Source organism: Mastigoproctus giganteus, chromosome 5 (assembly GCF_048544385.1).
Source record: "Mastigoproctus giganteus isolate SK-2022 chromosome 5, ASM4854438v1, whole genome shotgun sequence".
NCBI lineage: Eukaryota > Metazoa > Arthropoda > Arachnida > Uropygi > Thelyphonidae > Mastigoproctus > Mastigoproctus giganteus.
In genome coordinates, this window is record NC_143579.1 from 207111146 (window position 1) to 207129055 (window position 17910).

A 17910-nucleotide genomic window follows, 5' to 3' on the forward strand; every position below is an offset into this window, starting at 1 on the left:
ATTATTAATTTCTGTGAATAATTATTATATTCGTATTAAAATATATATAAAATAAAGTTTCCTCTCTTAAAAATTTCTGTTATGGTATTTGGTTTTGTTGCTTTCATTTAGGTTCTTGATGACAACAAAATTGTGATGTAAATGTAAGCACTTTCAACATTTTTATAAATCTTATTTTATATATACTGAAATAATAATGACCGCCTCATTACAAGCATTTGTGTAGTTTGATGATGTTAGACAATTTGTAATGTCAGTGATAAATAAAAAATATAGATATTTATAATGTGGGCCACAAACATTTTTCTTTTCCCCTTTGAATTGACCCTCGTGTCAAAAGGATGCTCACCACCGAATAATTTATTCTGTTTATTTATTTATTTTTATTCTCCACTACCTTGGGTATCACACCCAAGGCAGTGGAGAATAAAAAAGACCTGGGAAGATTGTACAGTTTGACTGAAAAATCTCTGAACAATGCAGACAGGTCACTAAGGCAGCCTATCATTGATTGCCAGTAGGGACATGGAAGTGATTATTCTGTTGTGTAAGGCAGCGGTTAGGCTACATCTTTACTTCACAAAAGTCTAGAAGGTATCATTTGGGAGGTATGTTATTACAACACTTGAGGTAGTGGAGAATGAAAAGACCTAGTAGAAATAACTTGCATATGTTTTGACTCGAAACATTCACAGTAACATAAGATGTTGCACTTATAACATACCATCTTCCTTTCAAGGCTTAAAAGCCATCTTGAAAGTGTTTGCCTGTTATCCATGCATTTTTGTTGCTTCTGTACTGACATGAAGTGTTTCATTCCTTTCAAACACTGAGAAAATTTGTACTTTTCTGTGAGAGACATTAACCTCACAGTCCCATTTTTGTTGGTGCATAGCAGAACAGCATACTTTTCCATCTTTTAAGAGCAAGCTTTCAATTGGGCAAAACATAAAATAAGCTGGTTTCATCTGCACTGAAAATGTCTTTTGACAAAACTTCTCAAGTATTTGTCAAAAATCCAAGTATATGATATCATATACTTGGATTTCAGGAAAACTTTTGACTGTTGCACATGGAAGACTACTGTACAAATTGGAGCAGAATGATATTAAGGGTAAGTTGCTAAAGTGGATAAAAGGATGGTTGAGTGGGAGAAGACAGAGGGTGGTAATCAATGGGTGCTGCTCTTCGTGGACTAATGTTATTAGTGGAGTCCCACAGGGTTCGATGTTGGGTCCACTGTTGTTTTGTATATTTATCAATGATATTGATGAAGGTATATCAGGCTTAGTGTCAAACCTTGCAGATGATACAAAGGTTGGCAGGGTTGTTAATCACAGTAATGGCAGTGTGCTACTGCAACAGGATCTAGAAAATTTGGGAAGATGGGCTGAGAAGTGGCAACTGAAGTTTAACATTGACAAATGCAAAGTACTGCATATGGGTAGAAGTAACCCCAAAGGAATGTACTAACTGTGTGGTACTACACTTAAGGTGGTAGAAAATGAAAAAGACCTGGGAGTAATTGTGCAGGCAGATATGAAGTTTTCTGACAGTGCAGACAGGCTACCAGGGCAGGTCATGGGGTTTTGTCAATGATATACAGGAATTTTTCTAGCAGGGAAAAGGAGGTGATTGTCCCTCTGTATAAGGCAATGGTCGGGCCACGCCTTGAGTACTGCGTACAGATCTGGAGGTCTCATTTTAGGAAGGATGTAGATTTGCTTGAGCGTGTACAGAGAAGGGCAACGAGATTGGTGAGGGGAATGAAGGGATCCTCTTGCCAAGAGAGGCTTAAGTTCTGGAAATTGCAGCGGCTGGAGACTAGGCACCTTCAAGGTGATCTGATTGAGGTGTATAAGGCCTTGGCACCTCCGTAGCCAGGTAGGCAGGAGCAGCAGTGCGTAGCACATGTTTTTGATTAGACCGGGGTTTGAGCCCGTGACCACCAAATATGGAGGATGCAGAAAGGTCAGGGAATGACTACCGCATATCCCCAGAGCAATTGGCCTTAGTTGCTAATGCTCCTAAAAACCAAATAATAGTATAAGGCCTTGAATGGGTTGAGCACGCTGAATTCTGATGGGATTCTTCCACTTGTTCAGATTAAGACCCTGAGGGGGCATAAATTCAAATTGAAGAAAGACAGATGTAGAATAGATGTGTGGAAATTTGCCTTTAGCCAGTGGGTGGTTAATTGCTGGAACAAACTTCCATCTGTCGCTGTGGAAGTTGATAGGTTAAATAAATTTAAGGAGGAACTGGACAAACATTTAGAGGGAATAGTTGTGTGAAAATTTTTTTTTTTTTTTTTTGGCTGATGCTGCATAAGCTCATATGCTTGCTTTCTTCCATCACATGCCACTATTACTACTACTATTTGCTTCACATTTTCTCATTTGGTGCATAGCAGAACAGCATACTTTTCCACCTTTCTAGAGCAAGCTTTCAATTGGACAAGACATTGTAAAATAAGCTGGTTTCATTTGCATTGAAAATGTCCTTTCGCAAATACTTCTCAAGTATTTGCTTCACATTTTCTCTCCAATTTTTTGCAATCATCATATCGACTGATGACACCTCACCTTAAATACTTAGTAATATTAGATTGTATCTTCGTTGAAAACATTTTAGCCACCCATTAGAGCACCAGATGTCAATACCTGACTTCAAAGCAATTTAGTCACCTTTTTCTTTTACAATGAGCCCTAAAAGTGGAGTATTTTTGCTCTTAGAATCACTTGAGCAATTTGCCCTTTAAATTCTGTGTGTTCATGCTCTTCCTGTTCTTAGTTCCATATCTACTGGCTTCATGATTTTTCAGAAGTGTCAAAAAAGTTCACATTAGAATCCTGTACTCTAACAGTTTCACTCTTTGTTTTCACATACAGGTAGCCCTCATTTTGCACCGGTCTGATTTGCGCTGATTCACAATAGTCACTAACCACAAGGCCATTTTTATTTATTTATTTTTGCAATTTTTTTATAAATCGAAAGTTTAAAATCATCAGACAAAATTTATCCGCATCGTACTGTACTATGTATTGTGCACTATTTGTGTGATCAAGAACAATCTGAGCCAATCAGTGATTAGCGCATCCATAACACAGCCAGTCAGAGATGAGAAAGCTTCCCTCCCTCAAAGTATCCACTTGTGGATGCGGGCATTCATGCAGTGAAGCATTCAGTTGGTTGTTGTTTAGTAGTAGTAGTAGTAGTAGTGGCACATGATGCAAGAAAGCAAGTGTAGGAGCTTATGCAGCATCAGCCAAAAAAAAAAAAAAAAAAAATCACACCATTCCCTCCAAATGCCTGTCCAGTTCCTCCTTAAATTTATTTAACCTATCAACTTCCACAACGACAGATGGAAGTTTGTTCCAGCAATTAACCACCCGCTGGCTAAAGGCAAATTTCCGCACATCTATTCTACATCTGTCCTTTCTTAATTTGAACTTATGTCCCCGTAGGTTCGTAATCTGAACAAGTGGAAGGATCCCATCAGAATTCAGCGTGCTCAACCCATTCAAGGCCTTATAGACCTCAATCAGATCACCGCGCAGGTGCCTAGTCTCCAGCCACTGCAATTTGCAGAACTTAAGCCTCTCTTGGTAAGAGAATCCCTTCATTCCCCTCACCAATCGTGTTGCTCTTCTCTGTACACGCTCAAGCAAATCTACATCCTTCCTAAAATGAGGCCTCCAGACCTGTACGCAGTACTCAAGGCGTGGCCTGACCATTGCCTTATACAGAGGGACAATCACCTCCTTTTCCCTGCTAGCAAAATTCCTATATATCATTGACAAAACCCCATGACCCGCCCTAGCAACCTGTCTGCACTGCTCAGAAAACTTCATATCTGACTGCACAATTACTCCCAGGTCTTTTTCATTTTCTACCACCTGAAGTGTAGTACCACACAGTTGGTAAGTTTCTCTGGGGTTACTTCTACCCATATGCAGTACTTTGCATTTGTCAAGGTGAAACTTCAGTTGCCACTTCTTAGCCCATCTGCCCAAATTGGTTGGTAAGTTTCTCTGGGGTTACTTCTACCAGTATGCAGTACTTTGCATTTGTCAAGGTGAAACTTCAGTTGCCACTTCTTAGCCCATCTGCCCAAATTATCTAGATCCTGTTGCAGTAGCACACTGCCATTACTGTCATTAACAACCCTGCCAACCTTTGTGTCATCTGCAAACTTCGACATTAAGCCTGATATACCTTCATCAATATCATTGATAAATACACAAAACAACAGTGGACGCAACACCGAACCCTGTGGGACTCCACTAATAACATTAGTCCACGAAGAGCAGCACCCATTGATTACCACCCTCTGTCTTCTCCCACTTAACCATCCTTTTATCCATTGTAGCAACTTACCCTTAATACCATTCTGCTCCAATTTGTACAGTAGTCTTCCATGCGCAACAGTGTCAAAACCAGTGACTCCATTATTTTACCCGTTTATGCCATTTACAAGTGTTGGAAATTTATTAAGCTAACATTTTTTATTAATTGTGCTATTAATAATTTAAATAATAATAATAATAGTGATAGCCATGTGCAGTTTTTGCCAATCATGTTATAAAGTTTTTAATTTATAACATGATTCACCATGTCCGATAAAAGAAGTTCAATGAATCCTAATGCAAATGAAAGCATGTGAAAGGCACGTTGATCTATCACGTTGGAAAATAAAATGGAGGTTATTTGGAGGATGGAAGCTGGTGAAATTGCCCTAATCTGTGTAGGGATATTCATAGCCATTCATAGCCATCGACTACGTATTACTACAATTATGAAGAATGCTGATAAAATAAAACAGTCGAGACAAAGTGCTACCAGAGTAAGTGCTATACAAGTTAGTTACAGCAGAAGTAAGCTTTTAGAAAAAATGGAGCAGTTGCTGACACTTTTGAGTAGATGATTTAAAGCAAAAAAAAAACATTTTTTTTATTAAAAGTTTTAAAATTTTATTATAAAATCACGGGGTTAGATTCCGGGCACCATAATTAAAATTTTTGGTGCCTGGAACCTAACTCTGTGTTTTCTCATTGACTCCATGATATAAAGGGTTCCATTTGTGCCTGCCCCCCCCAGGAACCTAACCCCAGTGTAAATCGAGGGCTACCTGTATTTGACATTTTTCAGTTTTTGATTAACTGTTAGCTCATTATACTGTCAGTGCCTTGACTGTCCATGTTACTAAACAGATTCACTAGCAACATATGTATCAGCACAGATATACTAATATTAATCTCTTGGATTTGTCTATACAGCAGCAGAATGTCAGCAGCCAGCCAATATGGACTGTGAATTAGAATTTAAACTTACAACATGAGATGGAAGCTGGATATCACATCAATAACCTTCCTGTGCGCACAAGTGGTTTTCTGAACTACCCAGAAAATAACAACTTTAAATAACAACTACCCAAAGGCAGTTGTTATTTAAAGATAGAAGAGGCAATACTTAGGAGAGATAGTAATTTTTTTGTTATCATTATAGTTATTATAATTACTTGCTGATAAAAAGAATTAATAACTTTTAATTACTGATATTTTGGTTGTGTCCAAATTTTGAATTACCCTGTGTAACATACATCTGTATTAAAACTATTGCCTTTTTTTGTTTCAGGCAATCCTCTGATGCCAGACTTTTTCTTAACAGAAAAGGACACAGAAGGTCTCTCTAAAATGGAACTTAAAAGTAATATTTCTGGAAATACAATTGAGAAAGTTTTTTCCAAATTAAAAGAGAAGTTGGATGATGATATAGCTAAACAGTTGGGAGCAATATTTTTATTCCACATAAAAAGTAATTACTTTGAAATATCTCCTTTTCATTTTTTTCTGTATTTTCTCTTTATTTCCTCCCCCCATCCCATCCAACTATTTTATTAAACATTTTTTATATGCTGAGTGATATTACATTCAAATAAATTGCCATTTAAGGTGTGTACAGCATAAGAGCATATTGAATAAAATCTTATACTTTTTTATGCACATATTACAAGTAGTAGTGTAACAATGGTTTTTGACAAAAAAAAACTTTGTAAAAAGCTCCGTGGTGATAAAAAAAAAAAATTTTTCTAAATAAAGAATGTGTTTATCAGATTAATTGCAGAAAAAAAAAAAAAAAAAGATTATATGTGAGTAAGTGCAGTTATAGTTATTTTTAACCCATTAGTAGTCATGGCTAAACTTCATACTTATATGCTCATAGTTGTGCATTGTTAAATTAAACCTAATTTTAAACATTCTGCAGCAGTCATTTAAGAAAACTTCTCATCGATTTTTTTTTTTTTTTTTTATAATGAGCAGTAATACTATTTAATGTTGAAATAATGTATGAGATGTGATCCAAAAGTTTCTGGATGGGGACAATAATTTAGACTTACATTAGTTACATGTTGGCATTTTCCTCTTAAAAGTGGTCCCCTCCAGAGTTTATACATTGATCAGCACTTCTCCCACTGTTTGAAGCATCACTGGAACTCCTGTCTCGTGATGCTGTCCAACACTTTCTGTGATACAGTGTAAATCTCCACAGTGTTTTCAGTTCTTCATCCTTTTAATTGGATTTTCATTTTGGGGAACAGGAAGAAGTCACACAGGGCCAGGTTGGGAGAATAGGGTGGGTGTGGGGCCATTGCCATTTTGTTCTTGGCTAAAAACTGCTGAATTGACAAAGCCATGTAGACTGGTGTACTGTTTGGATTCAGTGCCAATCCTGAGTGCACCATTTGTCTGAGAATGTTACACCCCCAATGTAGAAATAGCGGTTTGTAGTTTGCCCAAGCAGAAGGAACTCATGAACAATGTCCTCTTTGTTGAAGAAAACAACCAACATACTCTTGACATTTGATCTGACCTGCCTTGCCTTTTTTGAATGAGGAAATGATGGACTTTTCTACTAGGAGGACTGCTGCTCTCTTTCTGGGTCATAACCATGAACCTAGCTTTCATCCTGCTATGATCTTGAAAATGAAGTTTCTGTTCATCATTCAGCAAATGGAACAAATTTTCCTTCCCTGTTTGCACATGACTCATCAAAATCAAAACACATGACTCATACAACATAAAATAAAAAATACAAGCATAGGGGAAGACATTGATGCTGTATGTGTACATGGGAGGCTTTGATTATGTGACCAAGCCATTTTTTGTTGCCTGTTTGGCACTGTATTGCAAATTTGTTTCTCTATAAACAGTGCCTCAGTATGGAAACATAGTTGCTATAAGAAATTGATTATTTACTTTTTTAGAACTCAAAAAGTAAACCCTAAACAGACAACTCCTTTATATGCCTGAAAAAGGTGACAAATAAATTCTTGGGGTTTTAAATGACCGCAATAATACATATTTACATAAAAATATATATGTAATAAATTGTAAATATATTGGTATTATTTACAGCTTTCTAACATAAACATGTGCCTTTAATTTAAGTTAAGAATTTTATACTTAACGTATAAGTTAGTTTTAAAATTTCAGATGTTTTTTAGTGTTTCAAAGATTGATTTATATGCCAAATTACATGATGCATTCCAAAACTTCATTAACAAAGCAATTAACTCTAACATCACATTAAATTAAAAAGGAGGATCACTACATACAGTCCCATAGCACAAAAAAAATTGTGATCGGGTTTAAATTTAACGTTATTTTTCTATAATCCAGTTTGATAAACTGCTTTTAACCAACATAGTGAAGTGTTTCCTTTTGTCAGAAATACCTTGAACTTACATCAAATTGTGTCTTATAGTAATTACATTGGAATTTTAAGCTTTATGTACTTTCAGTTTTTCAGTCTTGGATAGTAGTGGTGTCAGCAAATTTGTTTAATATGTTCAAATCTACATGGTTAATTCTTCTAATTATTTGCTTTTTAAAAAAATTATTTGGGAAAAATATGTTTGAGAATTGATTTCTTTTCTGTGAGTATTGTTTTCTCCAAATGGATACTTCATCCTTTTTTTTCTGGCATTTGTCCAGTGGTTTCATGAGGTTGGTATTAGTATTAGCTGTATGGTACAAGGAATCACTGGGCTTTTGCTATGCTGGCCAAAAAAATAAACCAGTAAATCACCTATTTGACTACCTCCTCATATAGTTATTAATTCAGATGAATTTGAATTTCTCCAAGTTGTCAACCTCAACCACCCTTGGAGGCAACTTATTCCAAGAATTGTTAGAAACACTATATGTGTATACAAAAGACTATATGATTCCTCAGTGATCTCAAAGAATTAATAAACTTACTGAAAAAGAAACATAGAATACGCAAAAAATAAAAGAAAAGTAATGAACTTGTTATCTAATTGCTAACATTAAGAGATAGTTATTTGTTAGTTATTTGGTTTTTAGGAGCATTAGCAACTAAGGCCATATTGCTCCTGGATATGCGGTGGTCATTCCCTGACCTTTCCGCATCCTCCGTATTTGGTGGTGACGGGCTCGAACCCCGGTCTAACATTAAGAGATAAAGCAACTTTGAGAAGTCTCTGGAAAAGAGTGCAAAGAAAAGCAGCAAAGACTTCTTTATTTATATAACCACTAGATATGGGTTAACTATTGATGATCCTGCTCAGGTTGCTGAAAAACTGAATTGGTGTTTTGCATTTGCATTCACACATGATTTTTTAGAGGTGGGGATGGCAGAAATTATCAAATTCTCACAGAGCTAAATGATTTTGTGATAACTGAGAAGAAAATCGAAAAAAAATTGTTGAATATAAAAGTAAATAAGTTAGCTAATGCATGCAATGCATTACATTTCAGGTACATTTGATTTTTCTCTTAAATTAAATTATTTTTTCATTTTCTATGATTAATAGAAATGAAAAGTAAATATAGTTACTCCTTATCAATTAATTACTAAGATTATGACTTACAGAACAGTTAATGAAACTCTAAATGTTTATAATTTCTAAACTTAGCCATTTAGTTTAATTGCAAATGTGTAATATTTATTATTCTCATCCTATAAGTCTCTTCCTTCTGTATATATGTATCTCTTCACATCATATTCACAAGTCTTGCATAACAATACTGCATTAAAACTATATTTAATCTATGAATTTATTTTGGAAAAAAGAAATTATAATTGTTGGATTTCTATTTGTCCAATTTTAATGAAATTTGCTTTGGCTCAAAAGATATTTTTAACAAGTCCAGATACAAAATTTAATGAAAATCTGTCCACTGGGAGTTCCTCTGTTACATGTAGATGGATGAACACGTTGAAGGCAATAAACAATTAGCATATATATATATATATATATGTGTGTGCGAATGGCACCTATTAAGGTACCTGGATTTGATGGGATCTGTCCAGTTATATTAATGGATGCAGTAAAGGAGGTATGCCAACCTTTTAGCCTTAATTATGAGAGCATCCTTGGACTGCAGATATGCAAATGTATCCCCTATTCACAGACTGGAATCAAAGGTAACATGAGTAATTACAGACCTGTTAGCTTGACATTCTGTTCCAGGGAAAATAATGTACAGTCGATTCCGGTTACTTGGGACACATCGGAACTAGTGCATTTTTTTGGCCCGATTAAGCGGCTGTCCCAATTATCCAAAGTTTCACATAAAAGAAGTTAAAAGTACAATGGACCCCCACTTTACAATTGGTTCACTGTACAATCAAATCACGTTACGATGGACTCACCACAGTAAAGTACCATTCACTATATGATGTGTAGTAAGCACCGGTCATTGTGATCACGTTTGTGAATTGAATTTTAATTCTATCAAGCAGCAATTCTAATAAGCGAAAATAGGAGGAATATTATTCACAGGCTATAAAAGTAAAGATATATTAAGCACAAATTTACCCTTTATTACCTTACCAATTAAAAAATTAAATGATACCCGAAAATCGGAAGAATATACGTGATAATCGGAATAATTAATACATACTGTAATATGTACATACTAACTAGTTGACATTTCTGTTTACTGACATTTGTGGGTGGGGTTAAAATGTAAAAAGATAAGTAATCAATAACAAAGAACTCAGCACACACAAATTGCAAGTAACACGATACGTGCAATTGAGAATGGAGTAACAAGTTAAGAAGCTTTAAAAATAAGAATGAAGAGAAGATTCTGAAAATTAATTTTTTTTATATATGATTGAAGATTTTATGGAAATAACCCACAGAATTCCAGCTGTCGGTATTATCGCAAATTCAATAAGATCCAGTTTACTATCCGTTTATGATAGATTGCACTAACAGAAAAGCCCAATAAACAGGTGACTGCTAATTGTTTTATGGTTGTGATCTCCAGAAATCTGACCGAACCACATGGTAAGGTCGGAGACAATCATAGGATAATCTCCAGTGCTGTAGTCTTCTGTCCCGATTAAACGGCATTTTGTTCCAATTAAGCGAAGTAAACCCTAGCTATTTTCTCGATTGGGTTCTGTTTTTTAAGATTTGCCCCAAATAACCGGAATCCACTGTTTTTGCTTATTAAATAAGTAATGCAGGATGGATAAGTTGCAGCATGTATTTGTTAATGTACGATCCTGTCTGATTTTAATGAAATTTGCTTTGGCTCAAAAGATATTTTTAACAAGTCCAAATACAAAATTTAATGAATATCTCTCCATTGAGAGTTCCTCTGTTACATGCAGATGGATGGAGTTGTTGAAGACAATATACAGGGTGTTTCAAAAGTGATGGCCAATAATTTAAAGATGAACTGTACAGACTCCTCTTCTTCTTCTTTGTCCTCGCTTTCTTCCCACGTTCATATGGGGTCGGCACATCAAATCCACAATCTCTCTGCTCTTTCCATTCATCGTCCCAATGTTCCTATTCTAACACTTTTCAACTCCTTCATCTCTAGCTGAACTAACTTCTTTAACCGGACCCGTCCTTTGTTCATCAATCACCTTTTGTTTTTGGCATAGTTTTTACGTCCGGATGCCCTTCCTGATGTCAACCCTCACCATTTATCCTGGCTAGGGATTTAAGCTGCCGATCTGCCAAGCCTTACGCAGCTATATAGAAGTGGTAGCTCTTATACAATGGTGATGTCGCAATTTATGCCGAATTTCTAATCCCACTGAACAAGCAGGTGGCACTGCTGTAGTTCTTTTATCTCATGAAAATGACTGACTCGGTAGAATGACTGTGACCTTGAAAATAACAGTAATAAATAATAAATAACTCAGCAACACGTGAGTGTTTTTACATACAATTTGGTATCCTGAAAACTTCTACTGCAAAGCTACCAGGTAGCACAACTATTCCGCTAATAATTCCCAGTGACTGATTATAGTTCCTTAAAAATTTAATGACCTTGAAATTTCCTATGTTTTCCTATATCCAAGAATAGTAATGGTAGCCATTTTAAAAAAAGTTCATAGTCGGAAAATGAAACCCCTTTTAGGTCCCAGATACACTCACCAACACTTATTTTATCTAAAATATAACTTCTTTTTGAGCAACTTCCTAAAACCTTCTTTATTAACTAATTTTAATAGCACACTAATTTAGCTAGCATACAGCTGGTGCCACCAGCACCACAGAACTGTACAGACTACATAATCAAAAAAAGCCTAGTAAACATGGGTCCTTAAGTGAATCATTTTCGAGATATTGCACATTTCTAGTTGGGATCCACCACTGACAAGGTGAACTGTACAGAGTTGGGATCCACCACTGACTTGTTTGTTTAGGTTAGGTTATGCTCATTCTCTCCCTTTCTCTGAGACGCAGCAGACATACTAGTACTTGTTAAAGGATAGTCAACATGGAAAGAGGTTACAGCAACAAAGGGTATGCGGACATGCACGTATGGTAAAGCCAACGGCAGTGCACCCGAGGCTGCACATTTGTACCAAGAAGCATTTCTCCACAGAAGACGGCCCAACAAGCGCACATTCATCAGGGTACATCAATGTTTTAGAGAACATGGAGTACAAGCAGGTAGGCCCAGAAGCATAACACCTGTAGAAAGAATAGAACAAAATCCAGGAATTTCAACAAGGAGGATTGCTCTGCAAGAGTGTGTACTGAGTCATAGCAGTGTGTGTGGTGAATTTTACATCGCTAATTACTGTATCCCTATCATATCCAGTGTATACAAGGTCTCAGCAATTCAGACTACCCTCCCAGAGTGCTCCCATAGTCGGTAGCGGATCTTAACAGAATATGTGCAATATCTCGAAAATGGCTCATTTGCAGTCCGATGTTCTCTGGGACTTTTTTGCTTATTTTAATTTGCACTTTTCACCTTTAAATTATTGACCATCATTTTTGAAACACCGTGTGTGTGTGTGTGTATATTTATCTCTGCAGGGTGTCCCAAGAGGAAAGGTCAATATTCCAGGAGGGGAAAGGATTATTCATAGGTCATTTATGGTTTCCGAGATAGAGCTACTTTAATGTACATTTGTTTTGAAATTGGCACGCAATATTTTCCTTCCCTCCCATCAGACTGTGCCATTTGATTGTCAGTTGCCAGTTATCGGTTGATTGTTGTGACTGTAGAAGTGAATCAGTGAGTAGCGTCAGTTGTCAGTTCTAATTATAGAAGTGTTTGCTAAAAATGCCGCACATTTTTACTAATGCCGAATATGCAGATATGCTGTATGTTTACAGCTTCTGTGATGGTAGTGCCCCTGCTGCTGCTGTTGAAGAATACCGTCGGCACTTTCCTACACATCGAATTCCGGATCGTAGAGTGTTTTCAATACATGCGTGAAAGTGGTATGCTTCCCAAATGCTCATGTTTCATCTGAACGAGGACATCAAGAAAATGTGCAGTAATGGGAACACATTCTGAACATGGTTCAGCTTAGTCCTACAATTAGCACACGAAGACTTTCTGCGTGTCTTGGTGTTTCACGAACACGTGAATGGCAAACACTACATGAAGAGAGCTTGTACCCGTTTCACTCAGTGTGTGCAAAATCTTCACATAGGGGACAGTGTCACGCGTCTTGAATTTGGTCATTGGTTAATGCCAATCGTGAAGTGCTTCCATCAATACTATTTACTGATGAAGCCACGTTTACCCGGAATGGAATCAACAACACACATAACACTCATCGATAGTTGCATAAGAATCCACATGGTACAGTGGAAACAAATTTCCAAGTTTGTTTCTCGATCAATGTGTGGTGTGGTGTGGTGTGGTGTGGTATGATCGAGAACCTATTGATAGGTCCCGTTAATTTAGAACATCGAATGTCAGGGCACAATTACCTTCAATTTTTGCAAAATACATTAGGTGAGCAACTAGAGGACGTTCCTTTGGCCACTCGGTGTGCTATGTACTTTCAGCATGACGGGAGCACCCCCTTCCCATGTGAAGCAACATCTGGACCGAATTTTCCCTAATCGATGGATTGGTCATGGTCGTGCCATTAACTGGCCACCAAGATCTCCAGACCTAACCACATTAGATTTTTGTTTATGGGATTGGATGAAGAATGAAGTGTACAGAAGAAAGGTGGATACAAGAGATGATCTGATATCTTGCATAATGGACACTGTTGCCCATATAAAGGAATGTGAAGGTACACTTAGACAAGCAACACGCCATGTTCTCATGAGAGTAGAAAAGTGCATTGAAGTTGGTGGCATTTTTGAAAATTTATTATAAACTGTTCCAAATTTGTCGCTTGAAAAATAAATATTCAAATGCTTCTATCTCGTAAACCATTCAAGATAGGGCACATGTTTATATGAACTTTTTTTTCTTAAAATGACCTATCCTTTCACCTCCTGGAATATTGACCTTTCCTCCTGGGACACCCTGTATATATATATGTGAATGGCACCTGATAAAGCACTGTGATGCAGCAACAAAGGAACTGGATGCAAAAAATAATTTTGACATCACATACTTAGATTTCAGAAAAGCTTTTGATACTAGAGATGTGCAAATGTTTCTCCAATTCACAAAGGGGGATCTAAGGGTGACACAACTAATTACAGACCAGTTAGTTTAACTTCTGTCCTGGATAAAATAATGGATCCACTGGTTAAAGATGTAGTGCAGGATCATCTAGACAAGACTGCAGCAATAATTAAGACACAGCATGGGTTTGTTAAGGAAAAGTCTTGTCTGACAAATTTTATTAGATACTATGATGTGGTTACAAAGGAACTAGATGCAAAAAATAATTTTGATATCATATATTTGGATTTCAGGAAAACTTTTGACACTGTTGCACATGGAAAATTACTGTACAGATTGGAGCAGTATGGTATTAAGGGTAAGTTGCTACAATGGCTAAAACGATGGTTGAGTGGGAGAAGACAGAGAGTGGTAATTAATGGACACTGCTCTTCATGGACTAATGTTATTAGTGGAGTCCCTCAGGGTTTGGTGTTGGTCCCACTGTTGTTTTGCATATTTATCAATGATATTGATGAAGGTATATCAGGCTTAATGTCAAAGTTTGCAGATGATACAAAGGTTGGCAGGGTTGTTAATGATAGTGTGCTACTGCAACAAGATCTAGAAAATTTGGGAAGATGGGCTGAGAAGTGGCAACTGAAGTTTAACATTGACAAATGCAAAGTACTGCATATGGATAGAAGTAACCCCAGAGGAACATACAACTGTGTGGTACTACACTTAGGGTGGTAGAAAATGAAAAAGACCTGGGAGTGATTGTGCAGTTAGATATGAAGTTTTCTGAGCAATGCAGACAGTTTGCCAGAGCAGTTCATGGGGTATTGTCAATGATATGCATGAATTTTGCTACCAGGGAAAAGGAGGTGATTATCCCTTTGTATAAGGCAATGGTCAGGTGACGTCTTGAGTACTGCGTAAAGTACTCAAGACATCTGGAAGCCTCATTTTAGGAAGGATGTCAAGTTGCTTGAGCGTGTAGAGAGAAGGGCATCAAGATTGGTGAGAGCAATGAAGGGGTCCTTATACCAAGAAACGCTTACTTAAGTTCTTCAAATTGCAGTGGCTGGAGACTAGGCACCTTCGAGGTGATCTGATTGAGGTGTATAAGTCCTCGAATGGGTTGAGCACGGTGAATTCTGATGGGATTCTTCTGCTTGGTCAGATTACAAACCTGTGGGGGCATAAATTCAAATTGAGCAATTTTAGAATAGATGTGCAGAAATTTGCCTTTAGCCGGCAGGTGGTTAATTGCTGGAACAAACTTCCATCTGTCATTGTGGAATTTGATAGCTTAAATAAATTCAGGAAAGAACTGGACAAAATTTTAGAGGAAATGGTTATGTGAAAATTTTTTTTTTTTTTTTGGCTGAAGCTACATAAGTTCATACACTTACTTTCTTGCATCACATGCCTCTATTACTACTACTACTGTTACATTTAAATGACTGCTGTAAAAATTGGAGCAGTGTGGCATTAAGGGTAAGTTATTGCTATGGATAAAGGGATATTTAAGTGGGAGAAGAAAAAGTTGTTATCATTGGGCACTACTCTTCTTGGGCTAATGTTATTACTGGAGTCCCCCAGGGTTCATTGCTGGGCCCATTGTCATTTTCAGTATTTATTAATGATATTGGTGAAGGCATATCAGACATAATGTCTATGTTTGAAGATATAAAGGTTGGCAGGGTGGTTAATTACAGTAATCAGGTTATGCTACTGCAACAAGATCTAGAAAAATTAGGCAGATGGGCTGAGCAGTTGAAGCAGCACCTTACATTGAAAAATAATATAAGGTGCTGCACGTGATCGGCATAATCCCAGATTAATGTACCAACTGTGTGGTACTACAGTGCAAACAGGCTATTAGGACAATGTATGAAGGTTTTTGAATGATATACAGGAATTTTGTTCACACGGATAATTATCCCATTGTATAAGGCAAATGTTAAGCCACATCATCTTGAATACTGCATACAGGTTTGGAAGCCTCATTTTAGGAAGGATGTGGTTCTATTGTAATGGGTGCTGAGAAGAATAATGACATTAGTGAGAGGGAAAAAAAAGAGTGCTCTTACCAGGAAAGGCTTCAGTTCTGCAAATTGCAGCGTCTGGAGATTAGACACCTATAAGGAGATCTGATTGACATGTTTAAGGCTCTCAATGGATTGTATAACCCCCAGTACTGATTAAACCACTCCTATTGCTCAAACTGCCTACATGAGAGGACATAAATTTAAATTGAGAAGGGACGGTTGCAGGATGGATGTGCAGAAGTTTGCCTTCAGCAAGCAGGTAATTAATTATTGGAACAAACTTCCATCTCTGGTGGGTTTTTTTTTTTTTTGCTGATGCTTTATAAGCTTGCTTAATTGCATTATTTGACCTACTGCCACTAATTCTTAGTTCAGTTGGTTTCATTATCATGATTTATCCTTTGTTATCGTTTCTCAAATTAATATTATGCATGAAGTACATTAAATGAATTTTAAGTATCATTGTTATTATTTTCAAGATATTTCCTTTTTACTTTGACTTATCTTTATCTCTAGGTGGCTCTGAAGAAGAAGAATCATGGTACATTAATACCTCTAATGGTGCCAAAGAAATTGAAAAGGGTGAACCTCCGTTAAATGCAGATGTAACTTTTAAGATTGATGCTGAGAACTTTGTCAAAATGGCTACTGGGAATCTTAAACCTACTACTGCCTTTATGGCAGGTAAGTTAAAAGTGCAAGGAAATATTTCTCACGCTATGAAGTTACAAGAATTATTTTCAGTTGCTGTAGCTTCAAAACTGTAAGGTGGCTTCTAATATATTTCATATGATAAAAATGTCTATATACTCATGAACTGTGAAAAGGAGTTTTGTTTTAAATCCTGAGTGGCTGTTTTCTAATAGTGCCTTGAAAATTGTAAGGGGGAGAATGATTGATTGATTTTGGGAAGATGCCATTTTTTTCACTCAATTGGGTGAGACATATACCCCCCCCCCACCTTTTATACTGGTAATCCTCTATTTATAATTTGTTTTTAGAAAGCATTAAATAAGCCAAAACATTGAAATTTTAATTGATATAAACAGTGTGTTTAATATTTTGGTTAATTTTCAATATCTGGTGACATTCAACTAGCTAATAGTGTGGCAGTGATAGCATAGCAAGCCTTGAACATGAGAGTCACTCTCAGATGAAATGGCTTAATAGTGAAGTTCTGTTTGGGAGCAGAAACACAATTTGGTCGTTATCATCTGGATCCTCCAACTTATCTGGATGTCCAGATGTGTTATAAATTTACTGATTATATAGTATGAAAAAAGTTTTGTTAACTTGGTTTTTTCTTGTATAGTAATCTTCAATGAATGCATGGAGAAACACGAAATTATCTAACTTTGGAATAGAATTATTGTCATCCATAGTTTTATTCTTAGTCAACAAGGTAAACAGTTTCTTCATATTGCCCATCACTTGATCTCTTGCATTTATAATCCTCCTGGCTGCATTTTACTGTGTCACACCATGGTAGTATTTTTTAATTTTCAGCATTTGCAACATCATTATCCCTGTGATTCAAAGTAAGTTAATTGTTTGACATATGTTCATTGCTTTCAGTAATCTTTTTACCAGTGTAAAACATTACAGAAAGCAATACACTTCCTGACCATATTTTAGACATACTTGTGTTATTTTAGGTGATTTAGTTAGCCTTTATGTACTGTTACAGTATATAACAAACTGGTAGAGAATTATTGCTATAAATATTTCAAATATATTATTGTTATTGTTATTTGGTTTTTAGGAGCATTAGCAACTAAGGCCATATTGCTCCGGTGCGGTGGTCATTCCCTGACCTTTCCGCATGTTCCGTATTTGGTGGTGACGGGCTCGAACCCCGGTCTAATCAAGAAGCGTGTGCTACGCACTGCTGCTCCTTCCCACCTGGCTACGGAGGCGCTTCAAATATATGTGTCTGCCAGTAGGTAACATGCATACTGGCAACTACATACTAATTTAATAGC

The 17910-nt window shown here is 36.6% G+C and overlaps 1 protein-coding gene across 1 annotated transcript in view; it reads left to right on the forward strand.

Annotated features, from left to right (window-relative positions):
• Positions 1–17652, forward strand: part of Hsdl2 (Hydroxysteroid dehydrogenase like 2) — a 91120-nt gene extending 73468 nt beyond the window's left edge. The window contains exons 6-7 of the mRNA XM_090374777.1: positions 5638–5817; positions 16445–17652. Of these exons, the coding sequence (XP_090230903.1) occupies positions 5638–5817; positions 16445–16695 (431 nt within the window). The 3' untranslated portion in view covers positions 16696–17652. The remainder of the gene's footprint in view (positions 1–5637; positions 5818–16444) is intronic.
• Positions 17653–17910: the final 258 nt, after the last annotated feature.